This window comes from Marmota monax, unplaced genomic scaffold (genome assembly GCF_021218885.2).
Source record: "Marmota monax isolate L192 unplaced genomic scaffold, Marmota_monax_Labrador192_F-V1.1 WCK01_AAM20220418_F8-fsc00633, whole genome shotgun sequence".
NCBI classification, from domain to species: Eukaryota; Metazoa; Chordata; class Mammalia; order Rodentia; family Sciuridae; genus Marmota; species Marmota monax.
In genome coordinates this window covers 907782-929995 of record NW_026695216.1, presented here as the reverse complement: position 1 = coordinate 929995, position 22214 = coordinate 907782, and the positions used below count along the sequence as shown (strand labels likewise).

The 22214-nt window shown below is 46.0% G+C and overlaps 1 protein-coding gene across 6 annotated transcripts in view; it reads right to left on the bottom strand.

Moving 5' to 3' along the window:
- The window catches only part of Sh3yl1 (SH3 and SYLF domain containing 1), a 30341-nt gene that overhangs the window by 4289 nt on the left and 3838 nt on the right, over window positions 1–22214 (bottom strand). Inside the window, exons 1-8 of one of the 6 annotated variants that reach the window (XM_046431974.2) lie at window positions 21418–21642; window positions 16318–16428; window positions 14474–14587; window positions 12409–12473; window positions 4628–4740; window positions 3600–3728; window positions 2010–2172; window positions 1409–1487 (exon numbers count right to left, since the gene is read on the bottom strand). In XM_046431974.2, the coding sequence (XP_046287930.1) occupies window positions 1409–1487; window positions 2010–2172; window positions 3600–3728; window positions 4628–4740; window positions 12409–12473; window positions 14474–14587; window positions 16318–16428; window positions 21418–21550 (907 nt within the window). In that variant the 5' untranslated portion in view covers window positions 21551–21642. Of the gene's footprint in view, window positions 1–1408; window positions 1488–2009; window positions 2173–3599; window positions 3729–4627; window positions 4741–12408; window positions 12474–14473; window positions 14588–16317; window positions 16429–16993; window positions 21392–21417; window positions 21643–22214 lie in introns of those variants that run through there. The other 5 variants (XM_046431976.2, XM_046431973.2, XM_046431978.2 and 2 more) reach the window with 5 other exon arrangements.

Genomic DNA, 22214 nt, shown 5'->3' with positions numbered 1-22214 from the left:
CATTAGGAAAAAAGGAACCAAGGTAATGAAAAGACTGCTCATACAACAGAAATTCTAAACACTGGTAATCTGAGATGGTTGACTTCACAATGATGGGGATGAAAACTTCCAGTCTTGACGTTCAAAGACTTGAGAATGCTCCAGAGCCAAAAGCTGTGGGCAGGGATGTGAACATTTTGAAGGTAATGTTATTCTGGGAATGTCGTGGCGGGTGTGTATGTGGTGGTGAATGCGTGGGGGAGAGCAAGGTAGGGGGAGAGAGTGGGAAGAATGCAGGTGGGCAGCCTGTGGGGCGAGCACCCATATATCCTGGGGATGTTTGGGAAGGGGAATGTGTCTGGCAGAATGCTCATAGTGGAGCATGTTTCAGGTGGACTGTGTGTGTGACAGGAAGGTATATGATGTGGAATGAGCGTGATCAGGTGTGGTTGTGGTGGAGAATGCTAAGAACCCATGTGAGGGAGCTGGGCTGAAAACTGGAGAAAATAGATGTGAAACAGGACTGAGGAGTCCGAGAAGGAGCTTTCTACTCTCTGAAGAGCTTCAGTACATTGTCTAATCCTCTTCCCATAGTAAAAGTTACACATTCATATGCAATCTCTCCTTCTATACAGAAATCCACTAACAGCAGAATCTTTGAGTTGTGCTCCAAAACACTGCAGCACAGTGCCTCTTATATAATGATTGTCCATTACATGAAAGAGCACCAATTTTAGTATATTTCTATTTATACCTAATTTGTATATATGAAAAACAGAAGTCTCAGAGTTACTATCATACTGATAGATAGTAAAGACCCAAATTGGATGTTTTATAAACTTCACCTGAGAACGTCCTGAGATCCCAGGAATAGGTGGTAAAAATAATACTCAGAAACATAGGTGTGAGGGCTGCGGTTGTGTGTGGCTCAGTGATAGAGTGCTTGCCTAGCATGTGCGAGGCACTGGGTTCGATTCTCAGCACCACATATAAATAAGTAAATAAATAAAAGTCCATCAACAACTAAAAAACTTTTTAAAAAGAAAAGAAACATAGGTGTGAGAACATACCCCAGAATAGGTTTATGTGTTCAAACTGGTAAACCTCAGTGTGACAAAGTACAGGCGGGTGGGCTCCTGTGCTTGGATCAGTAGCACAGCCATTTCAGAAGAAAAGACAAAGTAAATGGTAAAACTTGAAAGATATATCTCTTTGTAGCTTTAAGAAAGCATCTCATGAGTGAGAACAGAAGTTTTCAAAATCACATGGCTGAGAACTCAGGATACAGAAGAGACCCAGCATTTTCTTTTTTCTTAATACGCCATTACTTCTTGTATTTGAAAAGTGTAACAATGTTGCTTGAAGTCTTAACAAACTACTTATTAATTACTTAATTATAATGTACTTAAATTGCAACAAGAGTATGTACTTTGAGAGCTGGAGCTTGGCTGGGCTGCTGCAGATGACCCCTGTGGTCTTGAGGACGGCTTTGGAGGTAATTCCTTAGCCTGCGAGGAATGACAATATGACATAATTCTTCCGTCCAGTTCACACTTAGCAACATAGGATGCTTTTGCGTCTAATGAGTCTAAGCAGCAACGTTCGCCCCATGCACTTACTGAGGTGGCACACTAGGAGCTGACAGGGACCTCTGGCACTGGGAACACCGAGTAGGCCTGGGTGGGAGGGGGGCTGGGCGTGACTGGGCAGCCCAGGGGAGGGCAGTGACCTCACGCACTGTGCGGCAAGGGCCAGGCTGTACAAAAGGCTGTCGTGGGACGTGGTGAAACACCCACAGAGTTTGAGGATGTGGGCTTGGCACGGGGTTAGTGTGGCTGTCCTCCCCTTCAGGAAGTCTGGCCCTGAGATGGCACGTCAGGGTCACGTGACATCTTCACACTCACTGCCATGCAACTGAAGTCACACGGGAAGTGGAGGGGTCGTGGGGCCTGACACCAGGGACAGAGGACAGAGGGCTCTACGGAGGGGATTCCTGGGACGCGAGGAGACCAAGGGCTAAAGCTCAGAACCTTGTGTAGCTCCCTGGCTGCTCTCCTGGCGTTGGCACGCTGCGCCTCACTCTCGTACTTCTGGGTGAAGGAATCAAGAATCTCATAAAGATCTTCGGCTTGTGCAGGTCGTGGCACGTCTCCAAATAAGATGTCACAGGCTCGAATGTCCTGGCAGTAGAATCTGAGAAGAACAGGCCATTAAGAAAGTTGTTTCCGCAGGCACAGGAATGTCTCTTCTGCAGCCATGCGCTGTGGCTCCCGTGGGCCGGCCTCCCCAGCCGTCCTGTCCCGCTCTGCAGTCCCCTCAGGTTGCCTCCAGAGGCAACTGCCCTGAGTACTCTGACGCGCACCCTTCCTCCGTAGGCACAGAAAGCACACAGACCCATTCTTATGCATCTACCACACACATCTACATGGAAAGGGTTACAGAAATAACAAAATCGTGCAGTTTTATAGGTTTTTCCCTTTAAGTTAGTTTCTTCAAAAATGGTAGCTATACACATGGCTGTGTGATTTCTTTAAAATGTTTAAAATGTTCATTTTGTTAAAATTAAAGATTTGTCTTATATGTTTGGAAGTCCTGCGGTTCATTAAGGACTATATTTGTCTTAGTAGAACTTTAGTGGAAATGTCAGCCAAAGACCTGGAATCAGAAGTTGATGAAGCATTCTTAAGTCCTATTTCTCAGACCACTAAATCCAGCAATGAGAACTCTGGTTCCACAGCATAAACGGCCCTGTGTCCTCACTCTCCCCACCAACACTGCTTTCAAGTGGCTCCCAGACGCTTTAATGTGAGGTGTGCTACTGAGTTCTCTTGTCCCCTGTGGTGGTAGGTCTGTTCCTGGCCCTGGGGAAGCTCTGCCAAGCAGCACTACCTGGGTCACAGGCAGGCGGTCTGGGCCTTCCTGGGGTTCTGGAAGTAGCCTGCCCTCAGTCTCAGCCACAATCCTAACTGGACTAAAGTAGGGCAACATCTAGGAGCGGCTGGGAAAACTCTCCAGAGGTCAGTTAGAGAGCAGCCTTCATCCGTAAGGACTTCCAAATGCTTTTTAAAAACCAAACTGTATTTCTAATTAATATTGGTCTCCATTTGATAAGGAGGGAAGGCAAAGGCAGAGTGTAACAGCAGAACATCTCTCACAGTGAGGCCCATTTCATTTGACCTGCAAGTTTAACGCGAAGCCCTCCCTGGACCTTTACAAACATGTTGAAGTGGGGTCTCTGGCCAGCAGAGTGCTATGTAGCAACCAGTGAGTGCTCACCGTCTTTAGGGTGGTAGTGAAAAGATAGCATGCTGCAACCTTCCTTGATGGGACAAAGGACAAGCATGCCTAGGAGACTGTTAGAGGCAGAAGGTATATGTAAACAATGATAGTGCTGGAGCGATGCAGTTTTCTTCTGTTTTTTTTTTTTCTTCTAAATTTTCTATAAGTATATATTACTTTTATCTTGTATGTTTCAATATAAAATATATGTTTAGAGTCACATCTCATTATATTTAAGAAAACATACACAGGTACTCTGTAAACTAAAGAGCTGTATCAGTTTTGAACTATCATCTTCTTGTCACCTTCTAAGTCATTCACAATCTGCAGCATGAACTTACTTCCGGTTAGTTTCTTTCCTTTCAATTAGACAGCTCCCTTCTAGAGAGATGCCTGCAAAGAGTCCCCTGGACTTGCAGTATGTGAAGACAGCTGCAGAGCTCCTCAGGGCCACATTTCCTTCCAGGTTCCTGAAAAGCACGGAGGCCTGAGATGACAGAGAGCACTGTACAAGCATCACTCACTCCAGGGGGTCTGGCAGGGTCACTTCCTGATGGCTGCAAGACAGCTTTGAGGTGCCTATAGGGAAAGCAAGGCACCAGAACAGACAGAGGGTGCCCGACTGGAGCCCTGCTCTGCAGAGGATGCATGGATAGCTGACACCCTTTAGACATGGAAACAGCTCCAGAGAGCTGAAGAACTGGGTGCAGTAGGCACACCTGTAAGCCCAGTGGCTTCTGAGGCTGAGACAGGAGGACTGCAATTTCAAGGCCAGTCTCAACAACTTAGTAAGGTGAGACCTTGCCTCAAAACAATAATAATAATAATAATAATAATAATAATAATAATAATAATAGAAAAAAAAGAGAGTGCTGAAGAGCTTGATTTCAACTAACATCATATCACTTTCATTAAAATACATGTCTTTCAGATGATTTTTCTGTGTGACTTTCTTAAATGTGAAATTTTCCCACACTGCTTAATTAACCCAAGAAGAGCACTTCATCAACAGAGAAGGAAAATATGCAACTTCACTGTTGTGAATATCCCCCACTTCAGCACTCAGGACTCAGAAAGAGGCTTCCTCTTCTGGCCCTGCCATCCTTTACCACCCACCGATCTTCCTCAGAGCTCATGGTGAGTGTTGTTCTGTGCTGGCTGTTTCGTGTCTTTCTTCTTCTTCTTCTTCTTCTTTTTTTTTTTTTTTTTTTGCATTGGCTTGATAACCATCTCTGGCAGATGCAGAAATCATAAGTTTGTCTATTTTAATTAAAATTTCATCTCAAGGCAAAAAAAAAAAAAAAAAAAAGGAGTTTTTAAGTCTTTACCGCCTTTGATATCTATTCTAAAACCACTTTATAAACCTTACCTTCCCAAGGGCCCAACAGCCACAGTACAGTTCCCTCCAAGCGTCAGATTCCCACCTTTCGCAAAAGCTTCAACAGCTCTATCATAGTTCAGAATTATCACCAGATCCGATACCTAAAAGGTAAAACCAATTTATTTAAAAAGTTACAACTAAATATCATTTAAAATAAGGTCGATTAAAACTCAAACAAATCCTAATATAATGTAGTAAAATTTCGTGCAAACAGAGAACAGGAAGCCAATGTTCTGAGCTAAGACACCAAGAGTGCAGAAGTGGTACCCCAAGCCCTCAGGCCCCAAGCACTAGATCTGTGCTCCAGGGGCACCTGGCTCTATTCCTTGCTCCAGCCAGCACCCAGGTATAGGAGGCTACAAGCTGCCACTCCTGTTGCCAGGACCGTCCAAGTGGGGCAGGAGGGAAGTATCTACATGCCCTGTGATATCCTCCACTACTCTCTCCAGGAGAGCCAGACTGGAATGGTGTGTGTATGAAGTGTGTCCCAAGAGCTCATGTTTGAGCTGGTGCAGGAGTGCTCAGAAGTGAAATGATTAGATCTTGAGAACTCTCCCCTAATCAGCACACCGATCCACAGCTGGATTAACTGGTAACTGTAGGGAGGCTGGTTGGGGCTCGAGGAGGTAGGTCACTGGGCATATCTTTGGGGTTTATATTTGTTCCTGGTGAGTGGAGCTCTCCCTCTCTGCTTCCTGGTGGTCATGTTCTGAGCTGTTTTCTTCCACCACACTCTTCCCCATGATATCCTTCCTCACATGAGCCCAGAGCTATGAAGTTGGTGTTTATGGACTGAGATCTCTGAAACAGTGAGGCCAAATAAAGTTTTCTTCCTTTAATTGTTTTTGTCAGGTTTTTTGTCACAGTAGTGAAAAAGCTGACTAAAACACAAACCTAGGAACCTAGGAAGCTGCAGTGGCAGATCCAGGCAGCACCCACATAGTGCTCTGGGGGAAGCTGCATGCACACCCCCAGGGAAGTGCAGCCAGGCACTTGGCCATGGATGTTCACAGTGCAGGAGTAACCTGGTTTCCATTAGCAATGCCCACTACTGGGAGTTTGTTTTCCTCTAAGTAGAAGGAAAACCTGGGATAAGAGCCAGCTGACTGCTCACTGCAGGTCCTGCTGTGTCAGAGCCCAAGGTTAATACCCCCTTAAAGCTTCCCACAGGGCCACGCAGCAACCCAATGGCCATGTGCACCAGGCAGCTGGAGGCAATGTGATCTTGGGGGGACTACTGAGCCACTCGAATCCCTGGTTTCCTCTATATAACATGGGCATAATCACAGTAGCTGCATTTGTAAGGCCATTTGAGGATGAGTGGGAATCATGGCGAAGCCTGGAGTAGTCCCCACATCTCAAAAAGCACAGAGGCCAAGTCAACCTTGACAGATGCTTTGACTTGCCCATTCTTTACTCTCTGAATGTTTTCAAACCAATGCTTTTGTTGACCTACAAAAAATCATGTTATTACCAAAGGAGATTGTACTTGAAAGGACCAGATGGAGTTCCTAGTACAAGAGGCTGCTGACCCATGTGAAAGGCTTCCCTGTGGCACCTGCCGAGCACTACTTGCACTTCACATACAGGCGATCTCTGAGAAATGGGGTTGAATGACTTAGAGCAACTTGCATTTTCTCTCAAAGCTAAACCCTTTGGCAGTGATCACAGCCTGTGCCTCACAGGCACTTGCAGATGACAAGACGGCCTGGGTCTTGCGCTGTGTTCAGCATCCACACCTGGAACATGTACACCTGCCCAGGACCTTGCAGCTGCTCTAGTTGCCCTGTCCTGCTCGGGATGTCTCAGTTAAGCATGGAAAAGCTCTAAGAGGCAGTTAAGGAAAAACATCCATCTCTAATCTTCTATCCGTCTCTGTTCGGTTCCTTTGAAATGGGAGTAAAATGATCCTGTGTTCTTTCGTAATACCACTAATGAAGCAGAGAATCAGGTCACAGCTCCACAGACAGCTCAAGCAGCACGTGAGTACCAGCAGCCCCAGGCTTACTTCTGGGGAGAGAAATAAGCACAGAATGAGGAGCAGAACAGGTTCCTGCAGGGGCACCGGCAGGGGGAACACTGCCATAGGGTGAGAAGCCATGAGAAAATGTGATAGGTGCTTCCTTGGTATTAATCAATAAGATGCCAGTTTGTCAATTAAACAAATCTGTAACTCTAAGGATTAAACTCTGCAGCTGCTGCTCGGAAGTCTGCTGGGGACTAGCACCACCTCCCTCTGCCCCTGCTGCCATTTCCAGCTAAGAGTCTGGCTTGTATGTGAATTGGGGCTGCCAACTTGGGCACCAGATAAGGCCTGGGGTTCCTGCATGGCTCTGTGGGAAGCTTCCTGCCCACCGGCACAGCTAAGCTGCCCTCCCCTCCCCACTCTTTGAGCTCTTCTTGGCAGGTGAGGGCTCCGGTGTGGGCCCCAAGGTTTCCTTGCTCCCAGCATGTGGCCAGATTTACTGCAGAACCAACCTGGGACCTCTCCGAACACATCCCACTCCTTACACAACAGGTCCTTCACACTGGCCTCTAACAACATCACTCTTCAGCTAGAGCCCAGTGGCCTTCCTCCTTAGGAAGGCAGAAGGTAAGCTCTCCTTGGAAGAAGTTGAATCCTTTCTCCAAACTGCAGTGAAAGCAAGATTTCCCAGAGTTACTAATGCAATGTGAACTCTGAATTTGGTACAAAAGACAATTGGATAGATTCCTATCCAATACTATCCAGTAGTCCCACCATAACAGGTCCCACAACAGGCCACTCTGGGCCTCTGTGACATTGTTTCCTTCACTTCTCTCAACCATCTCTCTTTACCAATCTCTCCTACCAAAAGAACTTTCCCCACCCAAACTACCCCTTATTCCAGATGTAGGCAGCCATTTATTCATTTAGAGGGCTACTCAGTACACTCAATATCCAAAGGAACAGGGAGTCAGTACCCAACTCCCACCTTGCAGAATCTGAGGTCCAAACATGTCAACTGTGCCTGTGGCTCTGGCAAAGTGCAGGGTTCCTGGCGTGTACAGACCAGGATGAAGCTGTGGGTGGTGAAGGTTCCACAGTTACTGCTCAGGAGCATCAGGCAAGCTGCCTTTGCTGAAGCCACACCCTGTCCATAGCCCTAGTTGTCAGTTATACACTCGGACAGCAAGGCATGAAAAGAACCACATTAAGATTTCAGTCTTTCTCCACTAGGACTCTCTCAGCATTAAGCCCTGGTGCTCTAAGGGTTGGTTCAGAAAGATTCAATACTTTGCCCAATGTTCTAGGGCTAAAAGAAGAGCTAAAACTGAACTTCTTAGGTGGACTCTCTACCCTGTCTATGTTTTACATCTGCCAATCAAATGCTCTCTGAAGATGGAGGGTTTTGGAGCAGCAGGAAGTTGGCTCAACACACACTTAAAGGGGGAATGCTTCCAGAGCAGTGCAAAGAGTCCCTGCAAACCAACAATAACTTGAAAAATAATTAGAAAAAGCACTTCCCATCTGTGGAAACTGCCCCACAGGCAAGCAATGTCAACAAAGTGATACACACTCAGGAACTGTGTTCAGACTTGGCCGAGGTCGCTGCAGCTGGTGACACTGGTGCTACACACGCAGCCCAGGTTCGGCTGGTGGGCCACCCTACAGGATAGTGGCACAACGACACAGCCCCTGGCCCCAGCTTGTTGTTGCAGGGGCTGCAGTCCAGGGGCTGTCTACAGCCCCTCCTCAGGCCTTTCTACCTGTTATGATTTGATGTGAGGTGTCCACCAAAAGCTCATGTGTGAGACAATTCAAGAAGCATCAGAGGAAAAATGATTGGGTTGTGAAAGTCTTAACCTCATCAGTGAACTAACCCCCTGATAGGACTAACTGGGTGGAACTGAAATGGTGGGGTGTGGCTGGAGGAGGTAGGAATTGGGGACATGGATTTGGGGTATATATTTGTATCTGGCAAGTGGAGACCTCTCTCTCTGCTTTCTGATCATCAAGTGAGCTGCTTCCTTCTGCTACACTCTTCTGCCATGATGCCCTGTCTCACCTTGATCCCCAAGGAATGGAGCTAACTGTCTATGGACTGTGACCTCTGAAACTGTAAGCCCCCAAATAAGCTTTTCTTCCTCTACAGTTGTGCTGGTCAGGTCCTTTACGTGGCAGTGGAAGAGCTGACTAAAACACAACCTGTGTGGCAGAAGCCTACCCAGGAGTTGCAGGGCCCTTCCTCCTTGGTCTGGCTCACCTGCAGTCACGAGTTCTACCCAGAAGACAAAAGGCTGTGACTGCCCAGAGATGCTCGAGTCACGCTAGTGAAGCATACCACGGTCCCAGCCTCCAGCTCTGGAGGAATGGCATGGAGATTTTGGCCAGAGAGAAGTTCAGACTTCAATCACAGTTCCAAAGTTCCCTGGGGAAGCAAGCTGAACTGAAGCAGAGTGGCAAGACAAGGTCTCTGAAGACACAGTAAGAAGCAGCTGGAGCTCCATGAGAACAGTGGAGCAATATGTTGAGGATGAAGCCATCAGCAGGCTAACACCCGAGTGACATCAACAGTCATCAACAGACAGCTCCACAGAGACCAAGGAAGAGCCCTGCTGTCTGCGCACCACGCCTGCACCTTTCCAGGAGCAGCTGAGGATGCACTGAGACAGCCCAGCAGAATCACTAACTGGACAAGTCCTCAGAATCAGCTGCGCTCACCCTTACTGTAAAGAGACTGACAGGGGCCGGACCTCCTGAGGTGACCAAGCGACTTCCAGGCAGATCCTTATCATAGAGTGTACACAGGACGAGGATGGCTACAGACAAGAACTGGGTAAGCACCAGATAACACAACCCTAAACGACATCCCACGTGAGGCTCCTTGACAAAGTGTCATTAAGTGACAAGGATGCGTGACCCAAATCATGGGTTTTCAATAAAAATTATGAGACAAGCAAAGAAGCAGGAGAACATGACCCAAACACAAGAAAAGCAAACATGAGTAACTGCCTTTCCCATTTAGCAGACAGAAATTGCTCAGATTATGTTCAAAGAATTATATGATTAAGAGGCAAACTCTGGAAAAGGAGAACATTGCCTCAAAGATAGAGCACTTCATCATTGCTCAACTGGTGCAGACAGAGGCCACATAAAGAGCAAGGAGAAGTCCTGGGACTGAAAACAGGTGACAGATATGAAGAATCCCCTAGAGGGGTTAACCGCAGAGCTGAGCAGGCAAAACAGAGTCAGCGATGTAAGGACAGATCCATAAAGAACCTTAAGACTAAGAGAAGAAGGATGAGCAGATGCCATCACCACGAGGTACAAGGTGCCAATGGGGATGCCAGCACCATAGGGAAGAAACAGAGGACACTCTCCAAGAGGCCATGACTGGAAACATCCCCAGCTGATGATAGGAGCAGACAGTGTTCCCAAGCAGAACAGTGAGCCCTGAGCAGGCTAGATGTGTGGAGATCCACCCCCACACACAACTGCAAAAGTGCTGGAACATGGAGAAAAATCTCAAAGGCAGCAAGAGAAGGAGGACTCACCATGTGCAAGGAACCTCAGCAAGATGCATGCAGGTTTCCCACCAGGAACAGCGGAGACTGGGAAGCCCTGAGATGGCAGATCAGAGTTCTGAAGGGAAAACTGTCAACCCAGAATCCAATACCAGCAAAATCGCCTCTGGAAATGGAGGTGAAACTAACACGTCCCCAGACCAAAGGAAAAAGAACTGGGGGATGCTGTTGCTAGTAGACCCATTTTACAAGTGCTGCCAGTGACATCTCCTTAGGTTGAAGCCAGGGGCCCTAGGTGGCAATCAAAACCATATAAAGCAGAGCACTGGCAAAGACAAGCATGGAAACAGGAGCAGGAGTGCACACGTCTCTCTCCTTGGTCCCTGACCTGAGTATAACGCACAGTTTGAAATGCCTCCTATGAACTGTGTTGCTATGCCTGCAACTGAGAAATGCAATGTATCTGCCACCAGCAGATCAAAGGAGTGGGCAGGGGCAGGGCTGAGTTGCAGAATGGACACCACACCTTTTGTCCCCTGGAATCCACAGGAGCAGCCATGCAGGACCACAGGTGGCAAGTTAGAAGGCCCATAGTGGGATCAGAAAATAAGCACCTGCTCTCAATTCTTCACTTGATTTCTTTAAAAACATGACATTATATAACTGCCAACTGTAAAATGTATAATTGGGCTTATAATTATAGATGTAATAACACATTCATAGCAAAAAAAAGGAGAAAAGGGAATATGACTAAATAAAACAACAATTCTATGTCTTACAGAATAATGCTAATATAAATTTGAAATAGTTTTTGCTAAGATGTGCTGTAAACTCTACAGCAACCACTAAAAATATGACTCAAAAATAATAAAAAATCAAAAGAAAAATACAACTTTAGATAGAGAAAACATGTAATGTCAGACACCCATCAAATGGTACCGATAATACCAGTACACATAAATGGATTAAACGACCCAACTGAAAGGCAGAGACTGTCAGGCTAGAGTTAAAAAAAAAAAAAAAATCCAACCACATGCTGCTATGCACACTGCAGATCCAAAGCTCCTGGCAGACAGCGTAAGGGCAGCCTCAGGGAAGTGGCAGGCTGTGCTCTTTCTAGCCTCCTTGCCCATTCTGACCCAAGCAGACAGAAATGCTGGGCTGGGGCTGGTCTGAGACCACATCTGTGCTGAAAGCTACACATCCTTCCTGCTGATGCTGGAGAGTGACGGACAGACAGCTCTAGCATCACTGCCCCTTATCATCTCCAAGGGTTGGGCTCAGAGCAGCAGTCTGGCCACATTCAGAAAGCTTCAAGTAGGTTTCCAAATGTTGGGAAATGCTTTTTATTATCTCTACTGAAACTGATACCTTAAAAAGCTAGTAATTATCGTTTATGCCTGTTGTTTAAGTGAAATTTCAGAGTTGATTCCCATTCTGTCATGAGGATAAGCTTTGCAATCAAAAGTTCTATATATGACAAGCTGAGTAACAATACAACCATTCCAAGTGCTTTTCAGGTATAAACCCATTTATTCACTCATCAGTTTAAAGCCAGAGGAAGGCTATTTTCACAGAGGAAAAAATTAGGCCAAATCATGAAAGACAGCTCAGAAAGAACTGACTGAAATGTGAAAAGAAATGATTTCAGCACATCAGGAGATCTGATTTACCAAGAACTTAGCAGTAAAGCAACAGATGAAACTCTAACAGCGTGGATGAGTTGACGCCACACCTTTTTTGTTGTTGTTGTTGAGGATGAAGCCATCAGCAGACAGACTTGTAAACAGGGACACCCCAGTGTGTAATTCCTAGTCGTTTGATAACCTCCATAATTATGAGGAGATAAGTCATACACAGAAATAACATGTGCTAGCATGCACTTCCAGAATTTGAAGGAAACTGTGTTTAACCACAGATGGTGACGCCCTGTGTGGAGCCTGCCCACCTAGGGAGTAAGCAGTTTTGCAGTCAGTGACCCACAACTGCCAATGCCAACAACCATTTGTCAGACCCTCCTTCCAGGGAAAGGAACAAAAGCTTCCTAGGGGAGTCAGAAGAAGGTGGATGTGGTCAGGGTCTGCACACACAGGTATGCCTCAGGTGAGATCTCTAGCACAGAAAAAGAAAAAAAAAGAACAAAGAGGAGGCAGGGGAGGGGATGCAGAATGACAATAAGGGGGAACCATTCCCCAAGGCATTAGACTAGAAGCCAAGGGAAACCTATGGCTTTCACATGTTGAGACTCAAGGGCCTCAGGGACACACACGCTACCCACTCACCTCGATTCCTATTTCAAATCCCCCGCCAAGCCCAGCTATCCCGATGGCTGAAGGTGCAGACCACGCTGATAAAACAAAAACAAAAGCATACGGTAACATTAAACACCCCTGACATATGAACGACTGTGGAAATATAATAAAATGTAAAAGATGGCTTTTTAAAATTACTTAGGTATTTCTCTATGCATTTAAAAATATTCTTTAAAAAGCATATGCAGTCTTCCAAAAGCTGAAGATACTTCAAAGGTGTTAGATGCTTACTATGGGTTTGAGATTCACAGACTCACGTCCTCAAGCTCCCCGCCAAGATGTATAACCCTCCCTGCCAACATGCATAACTCCAAACTATTGTGCTGTCTGCTACCTTCAGCTGCCAACATTTGTACCATCGAACCTCAACTCTAGTCTTTGGATACAATTTCATCATAGACAAAAGGTATCAGAGGATTCAAGAGTTCATTTTCACTCCTGGGGTGAACTAATACTGAATTCTTTTCATTGTCAATTCTCAGGGCAGGCTCTTGTTCCTAGAAGAGCACAAGTTATAGACAACAAGTTCAAGATCATTAGAATTCTAACAAGGGAAGTTTCTTTACATTTGGAAACCAAGTGCAATAATTCCATGTGCCATGATATGGTATATTTTAGGATTTTTGTGTATTTTCTTCAATATAAAAAGTTACGTTAAGCGAGTCTAGAAAGTTGGTGGGGGTGGGAAAGCATGAGAAAGGCCTTCTCAGGTTCACTCTCTGCCTCAGCAGGCTGATTAAGGAAGTCAGTCTGATAATGCCAAGGCTACTTTTTACTTATGCTGGAGCTGCCCTGGCTCACAGGCCCCTGGGAGGAAAACTCATTCTGTCTCGATGCAGTTTTTAAATCCCCCCCCCACCCACACACACCTGGTATGCAGCCACTGCTCAGGATGGAGAGGAACTGAGGTTCTGGAATGGTAGAAAGGTGAGTTGGAGCTGACAGGCCCCCAGGGCTGGGTGCGGGTGGGTCCTGCACCAGCCTAGCTCCAAGAACTTCCTGCAGATACCAGTCCCACCTGGCAGGCAATCCTCAGAGAAGCTACATTGCTCAGCTTTACTGTTGAAAAGTCTTCCCATGAACAGTGGGCAATGCTTTTTGTTTTCAATTTTTGAAGATTAGGCTTTTTAAGATTATTTTAACGTTTGTGAAAACAAACTTTTTAATTAACAATTAAACAGTTTTGATCTACATGTTTCTTTGAACTTTCACATGAAGGGTCTGAAGAGGGAAGATGCTTGATGGATACGATACAGTGGCTTGCAGACTAGGTCTTGCGGTGCAGCCCCAAATCACAGCCACACATAGAGCTATGACGCCGAGCCACACTTCAAGAGAGCCTCAGTTTCCCAGGGGGCTGTGTGGAGGAAACAGTGAGTCCAACCATCTGAAATTTAAAGAATGTGTGTTCCACGAACACTCCTATTTATTGTAAGTGTAAATTACTATGTTATAAAATATCTATTAGCAGAGCAGTGTGTTCCTATATGATGGACAGCAAATGTCAAAGCACAGTAGAGGCACTTTGGTGGTCACAACACCCGCATACATTATAAACACTGCTACAAGTGTTGGTTCTTGGGATTCATGGCAAATACACTTTGACTTCATCTCTGAGAGGTAAAGTAGATTTCACCCCAGAAAGTAACAGCCAGTTAGACTGCCTGGGTAGGTTCTCCCTTGGTGGTTCTTCAAACACTGCAGATATTACCGGGTCCCACAGAACCACAGGTGCTTGCAGATGGTCCTTTCTTCCACAGCAACTTCAGAAAAAATGAGAGAACAATACCAATAAAGATGGGGAAGAGCATTCACAGTCAGTGACAGACAGCAGACACTGCTCCGTTACGGGCTGTGTGGAAGACCTGCAGAACGAGTATGAAGCAGGCCTGCCCTTGAGTCCTACCCATCATCTCCCAGGCTTCCTTCCCAACAGGCAGGATGTCATGTCCAGCTCCTGCCATGCCCTCCATGGAAGCATCCTTATGGAAAGAAGACAAAAAGGAATTGTGGTACTGTACAAAGGTTGACTTACTTCCGTCTGGAAGGCGGGCCAGGACGATCCCACTGCCTCCTCTGGCAGTCACCAGGAACCCAGCTTTGATCACAGACAGAATGGCAAGGCCTTTGGCTTTGGCAATCACATGGGCTACAAGAAGAAAAGCAAACAGAAAACCAAAGCGTGAGCAAAAGCAGTGTGGGGCAGAACTTACCCTAACACAATGTAGAAAAGTTCACCTTTGGTTGATGTGAAAACTGTGATTCAAGAATACCAGTCAAGTGATTTTGCTCCTTTAAGAAGTTGTTTAGCATTATAAATGATCTGCTATAGTATTCAATTGTACCACTACTTTACTAGTACACTGAAACTATAACTCAATTTCTAACATACTGGTTTATTCACATTTCAGAGAATTCTGTATAAATGAGGGTGACTAATGTTGGAATCCACTGAACACAGAACCTCAGTGTTCTGAGAATCTACACAATGGCACAGCTTCCAAACCAATGATGAGGCCCAAAGATACCCATGAAATAGCTCCAAAGCTCCTGGAGTCATTATATATCACCTCTGCTTAGAAGCAGCAAACACAACAGTATACTCTTTAATGAACAGGGTTCATATGCCAACTATGTCTTTCCAGATTGTCCATCCAAATCCAGGAACATCAAGTGCCAGCACAGGGAACCTCTGAACAATGAGCCTTTTAGCTTTTCATTTACAGCCTGGGATGTACAGCAAGACAGAATTGTGCTGTACAACATCCAGGGGCATGAACCACACTGGCATCTTAGGCTGGGAAACACTGTCCACCCAAGCTCACGTGTGTGGACCCCTGGGCCAAGAGGCTTCCTGTCCCCTGCTGCAGCACACTGCTGGGGCACTTGGGGTTTTTTCCCACATGCCGGTTGTGTGGCTCCCTGAGGACCTTCTGGGAAACGCAGGTCCCTGAGGCCTGGGAGACCCCTCATGAATGCCGAGGGGGCCCAGCAGCTCAGCCATTTGCACCTAGCAAGCAGCAGAGCTCCATTCGCTCCAGCTTTTCAGGGCGGGAGAACCAGCCAGGCTGAAGTCAGAAAAAATGATACTACTATTAACGTCATTACACCAACAAGCATTTTAAAGCTCCTTGAAAGCTGTTAAATGACTTCAGAAAGTCTAAGAAAAAACTATTCAACACATGACACAGTCATGTACTGGGATTAATAATTAGTCTGCCACATACCCAAACCAACTACCTGTGGAGCTTCTCCATAGGAGAGGAGTATTCCATGCAACACCTTGGAAGTAACTGATGACCCACAGATAGGAGCTCCAAGCACTCACCTGAGCACACAACAGTCTCATGAATATGTTATATGTACACATTTTGCTGGCCCCACTGCTCAGAATCTGGTCCAGTGGGTCAGAACAGGGTTCAGGGCCTGAGTTTTAATGACAAAGGCATAGTGATACACAGCTGTGTTGGAAATTATTGATAAATGTCTCTGTACACCACTATAGAATCTGGTATCTCAGATGGAAGAGAAAAGCACAAAATTAAAACTTGTTTTTGAGGTTGTTAACTTTCTTACTAGCTAGTAAGTTTGCAAGATTTGCTTATGCAGCACTTAGAGTGGGGCAAGTATAGGAGAACCAAGAAGGCTCCGTGAAGGCTCTGGCCCAGCATCTCTTTCGTAGCTGGGGGAAGACCCTGCCCCTGGCTCAGGCCGCTGCTGCCTTGCCCAGGAGACCCAGGACACCGCAGGGATCATCCCTGAGAAAAAAAGGTGGCCTAAATGTTTACTAGTCTCTGTGGGATCAGCAGAGCGATGCTGGAGCAATGCTGAGGAATGCAGAAGGGCAATGTAGAAAAACACATTCAGAGATTCACCCACCAGGAATGATCTTATCAGGTCCATTTCTAGAAGTTATTTCCGTGAATTCTCTTAGGATTTTAGCAGCCTTCTTTGCTTCTGATTTCAGATTGGAAGGTATAGGGTTATTCACTGAAAACAATTTTTTAAAAACATATTTTAATGAAAGAAATCTACATTAAGCTTTAATAAATCATATCCCCCCAAGGAAATGGCTTGGTGTTCTTCAATTATTGACTACTTTGTCTTTTTCCTAAGACATCAAATCTACTGATTAGAAAACCCTAAGCTCTCAAAATCTCAGAAATCATAACATTGTAGGATTCTAAGGATGAGAGAATCTGGTCCACAGTCCCACTTTGGGTCTCCTTCACATCATCAATGCACCTTATGACTATCAAAAAGATTCAGAATTTTAAAATTAGGAAAAGGTGCATTTCACAACTAGTGGTGTCCTAGTAAAGTGTAAAGTTAACATATTTGGCCATTCTCATCAGAACACTGAACAGGCTGTCTGCAGACTTTCCTAGAGCTGAATCCTGGGGGCCTGGGAACTGGCTCCACTGCACTCACCAAGGCCTCCCTGGGCTGTGGGCACACACGTGCCCCTGGGTGTACTTCTCTAACAGCACTCGTGGCCCTGGGGTTCTGCAGTATGGGAGGTGGCCCCTCACTTAACTTTCTGCAAGGTGCACACCTGGCAAGGTGAAGGCACCCCTGCACATATTGTCTCTGGTACAACTTGCATGCCAAAGGACGCTCAGACAGACAGGACGATCCAATGGCCCAGGGAAAGAGTCCTTTGATCCAGCAAAACACTCGTATTTCTCCTGAAGTAATGTGATGCATTTGGGCATCTGGCATGCTTACTGTATGCAATACATTTTAAAACTGGAAACTGAGTTGGGTCATATTGGAGCTTCGTTCTGTTGAGAAGTCAATTTGGTTTTCTGGGTCAACACAGGAGCATCAACAAGACTCCACAGTGCAGCGTCAAGTCTGTGAATCATCAGTGAGACTAGTTTGGGTAGAGGAATTACTTTGAGGGGGAGGGTACCAGCGATTGAACTTAGGGGCACTCAACCACTGAGTCACATCCCAGCCCTACTTTGAATTTTATTTAGAGACAGGGTCTCACTGAGTTGCTTAGCGCCTTACATTTGCTGAGGCTGGCTTTGAACTCATGCTCCTCCTGCCTCAGCCTTCCAAGCTGCTAGGATTACAGGTGTGCCCCATGGCATCTGGCTTAGAGGAATGTTTTCAGAGTTTGTGCAAGCAGGATAAAATGCATATGGTGTGATGTGTCCTTTTCCCCCTTCGGCATCATGCCACCCGTATGTCGTGGCACCTTTCACTTTCTCCCAGCTTTTACTTCAGAATGGCTGATACACTGGCTATTGCTGCAGGCTCTTCCAATTACCTCTGAGATGCACCTTCCAGAATGGAATTCACCTATGTTTTCAGGGCAGCATAAGGAGCGTGTATCACACTTCTCTCCTACAGCCACATCCTTCCTGAGTTTTGCAGTCAGACAGCCTCTCCCAGCCACAGGTAAGAGCCACTCCAATCTCTGTCACATATGGCAGTTTTTGTCTGTGCAGAACACTACACAGATGGAGTGGAGCGCGTCTCCTTCTCCACTGCTGATCTCACTCACTGCAGGATTGACGCTACCTGTGATGTCACCATGTGGATCAGAAGTTCACCCTCCTCCTGGTCAGAGGGCACCTGACCTGTGGGAACTTTTCCTCCTGCCCTCCCTTTGCCGGGGCCTCCCCAGTTTTGGGCTATTCCAAATGAAACTGGTAGATATTCCCATGAAAGTTTGTGCACAGATGTTGTGTTTCTCTTGGACAAATACCTAGACACAAGATCCCTGTTTATAGGGCAAGCACATGCTAGCTGCCAAGGAGGCTATCCGAGATCCTCTCACATGTCTACTAGAAATTTGGGAGAGTTCTAGCACTCTACATCCTCACCAAGCCTTGGCATGGCCAGTCTTGTAAATGAGTTATTTCCATGAATTTCATTGTGCATTGTTTTTATTTCCCACAATTGATGGTGTTGAACACTTCCTTATGCTTATTTTTGTATCTTGTAGCAAGTGCTAAAAATTTGCTCATTTTAAAAAGTGGATTGTTTTCTATTTTATTTAGTTGTAAAAGATCTTTGCATCATGGATTTTGTGTATTCCAGCTTCTTTGTCCTGGCAAGAGCTCAGTGTGCACTTCCTGGGTCCTCACAGTGAGCAGTCAAGGCCACCTCTCCATTGCTGTTGAGTGCTTTCATACTTCATGTCCACCCACAGGGGACACAGTCCTGTGGACACAGTTTCTTACTGACTCCTACACTAAGGGGACTCACCTTTCTCTGGAGTCTGTTTCCCATCTGTCTTTTGTGATGGTCTTCTCCACTTTTTTTCTTTAATTAAGTCAAATCTATCTTTTAAGTACCACAAGTTTCTTTTAACTAAACATACTAATTCTCAGATTCACATGGAAAGATAAAGAAGCAAGAGGAGCTGGGGAAAACTGTACAAGGAGAACAGTGAGGGCCAGTTCCACCCAAAGCTGGAGCATATGAAGAGGTCTCATCTCAGTGCCCTGCAGTGGACACAAGCCCAGGCAGAACCAGCTTCACCAGGCAGAAAACCCAGAAGTGACCCAGATACATGCAAGAACATGTATGACAAAGACAGAGCCTCAGGTCAATGTCAAAGTGACAGGAGACAAAGGTCTTTGGGGAAAAACCTGAAGTTATGGTCCAAGTGCATTATAAAGCTAAAAGTCCAAAAAATGTGAGGAAAGAGGCCCCTGCTGCTAATCTCACCAATGCTCAGTCCCCTTCCCAGGTGCACCTGGAAGGTTCCTGCACTACACATGCAGGCCATTACTGCCTTGGCTGTCACAGACGCCTGCGCTGGGTAGTAATCATCTTGGCACACACTCTTAAGTTAGAACTGCTAAGGAAAATGTCCAACAATCTCAAGGTGCTCTACCACCGAGCCACATGCCTATTCCTTAAAGTTTTTATGTTGTCCATATGCTTTCCAAAAATACTAGCCATGTTTAGAGCTGCTGGGCATTGCCATCAAAGTGTCTTCTGCTTAGAGGAGGCATGTTGGGAGGATAGCAATAGGATGAGGCATTTGTATTCGAAATTATCTGAACATCAAGGCACACCACACAACAAGGCATTCTGAGATAACCAGTCCTCTGTATTAAGATGAAATAAAACCAGTTCACAATGTCACGACTTACAAACAAAAAAATGCCAAAATAAAAAAAAAAAGTATCTTTTTAAAGGAACTCCACAAACAAGGTATAAAAATAAAGGAGAACTACAGATAAAAAGCTAAAAAGATGTGCCCACAGACACTTCAAAGATGAAAATAGAAGCCACAAACTGGAAGACACTCTTACACACACACGCTGCACAGATCTAGGATCTGGACATAGAGAGACTTCTGGGACTCAATGAGAGACAGATAGCATGGAAGCTGGGCAAGGCACCCAGGCAGCTTATTTGCAGGAGAGGAAGACTCTGTGGTCAGTAAGCGGATGAAACCTGATCAGATGGACCAGGAAGCAGGAGAAAGCAAAGTGAGGTGGCTGAGCCTGCGTTTCTCACCCATCAGAGAGAAAATCTACAGGTCTGCCAGGAAGTGCGTGCAGGGGCAGTTGGCCATGGTGAGAGAGCCAGCCTCCAGGACAGGAGACCTGAGCTCCTGAGGCAGTGCCTCCAACAGGGCACATCTGAGGGGCTTGCATGGGGGAGGGCAGTCCCAGATACAGGTCTACCTGGAACCTGAAAATGAGACCTACTTGTAGAATGGACCTTGACCACCTGAGTGGGATCACAGGAGACAGAGGGTGCAGAGAGAACTGGAGAGGGCTGCTTGCCTGCAGGGAGCTCCAGGAGTCACTAGCAGCAGGAAGCAGGAAGATGCTTCCTGCAGCCTTCCGTGGGTCCTGGAAGACCGGTCCTGTTTAGGTGGTGACCTTGAGATAGGGAAAGCCTGAAACGCTTGATGCCACAGCTTTTACCTGCAATGGTGAAAATGAGGGTAACACACACACAGGAAGATGCTCAGAAGCACCCAAGTGTCATTGGACAGGGGGCAAGGAGGTCCCTCCAAGGCGGTAGCATGACCTCAACCCAGTCCAGGTAGGTTCCTGATTTACACCCCTAAAAATTCCAGGACCTGATGAAAACAATCACAAGCCAATATTCAAGGACAGCAGAGGTGTACACATTCAAGGACAGGGTGCAGTGCCCTCACCTCCCAGAGATGAGAGGACAGAGGGGCCAAGTGGAGCTCTGACTACATACAGGATTATCCTGGGAAGAAAAGTGCAGGTTCCCAGGGGAGCTTCTGGGAGTCAAGTCCCAGAACCACCACCTGACGCCTGGGTTCAGAATTTCTCCCTGGTTAAGCAGTCCAGCCACAAGCCAGCCTTAGTCACATTTGAAGTCTGAATGCAGGACGTTTAAATCGACTGTTAGGGTTGATCTGGTTCAAGAACTCCCCAGAGGTCTTGCTCATCCAACAAGAGACAGGCTTGGTTGGTCATGTTGGTGGACCTGGGCCTCCATCTGGAAAGGGTTTTTCTGTCCCTCTCCCAGAATCCACACAGCACAGGAGGAGTCTTAAGGACGCCATTCAAAACCCACATCTATTTGCTGGTGCCCGCTAACATTTTCCTCTTATTAATGCTCTTGTTATGCAGTCTGGATTCAGAAAGTCTTAAGAAACTGAGAAGGAGGAAAACTCCAGGTAAACACTTGGGCCTACAGAGCACAACTGATGGAGGCAGATTTCAGTCGTGATTTGAGGTAACTTACTAAAGATGGAAAACTGTTTATTTGGTATTCCACAAATGACTAAGAAAAAAAAAATACAGGAAAGGGCATTTCCAGTTTCCAAGTTTCCACCTATACTTGTTCAGCACACAGACTTTGAACTCTCTGGTGTGTACATACTGGCTTCCTGACATTTTGATTGTAGGAGGGAAGGTATCAAGCTGTGGTGAATCAGCAAGACAAGCAAGCATATGAGTAGAAAACTGCTGAGGTTGACGGATCTGTTCACCAGGTGCATGCTCTGGCTGCGACACATACCTGTCTGCAACACACCTGTTTCCTGACTTGGCTCATAAGGAAAGCAAGGACATACAGCCTTGGTTTTCACAGAATGAGGGTTCCACCAGAGGGTTTGCCATGCTGGTTGAAGGCAGTGCAGCTGTGTGTTCATTCACGTTTCCTGCCATAGGATTGGCCATCCCCAGAGATGGTAGTGTGTGCGTTCCACACCAGGATGGTCAAGAAAGCTGTGTCCACCACTTGCTGGATGAGGAAGGAAGGGTTGAGACCTCAACCACTACTGCAAGACCAGCCCACCCATAACACCCCACTTGAGGGAGAGGGGATTCCTGCTGCACTGAGCAGTGGGAACCAGAGGCTTATTTATTATGCAGCTAACCATACCCTAATACCATTGAAGAATATTCCTGATCTCTCCATGGTATTTGCTGGAGAATTACTTTGAACTTCAATTTTCTACTATGGGACTAGATTTGACTGGTCTTTATCTACATTCTAGTCACTTAGGAAATGGGAAAATGGGTAGAATACATAAACAATTAACCTATATGTCAATGTTTTTATCTCCGATTACTCAGTACTCACAATACATTTTTTGGAAGTTCTTCTGGAAAAAAAAAAGTATAACCATGGTTTTCCTTTTCATTAAATGCTAAATGTATGGTATGTTACTTTGGATCTACCAAGTTCTTCTATTAGCATACACACCTTAAAACAGCTCAACACAGTACGTTTTAGCCTGCACTCCCTCTCTGGAATCCTACTCTTCTGCCTGGCCCTTCATGGCGCTTGGGTGTAACTTGAGGGGGATATTT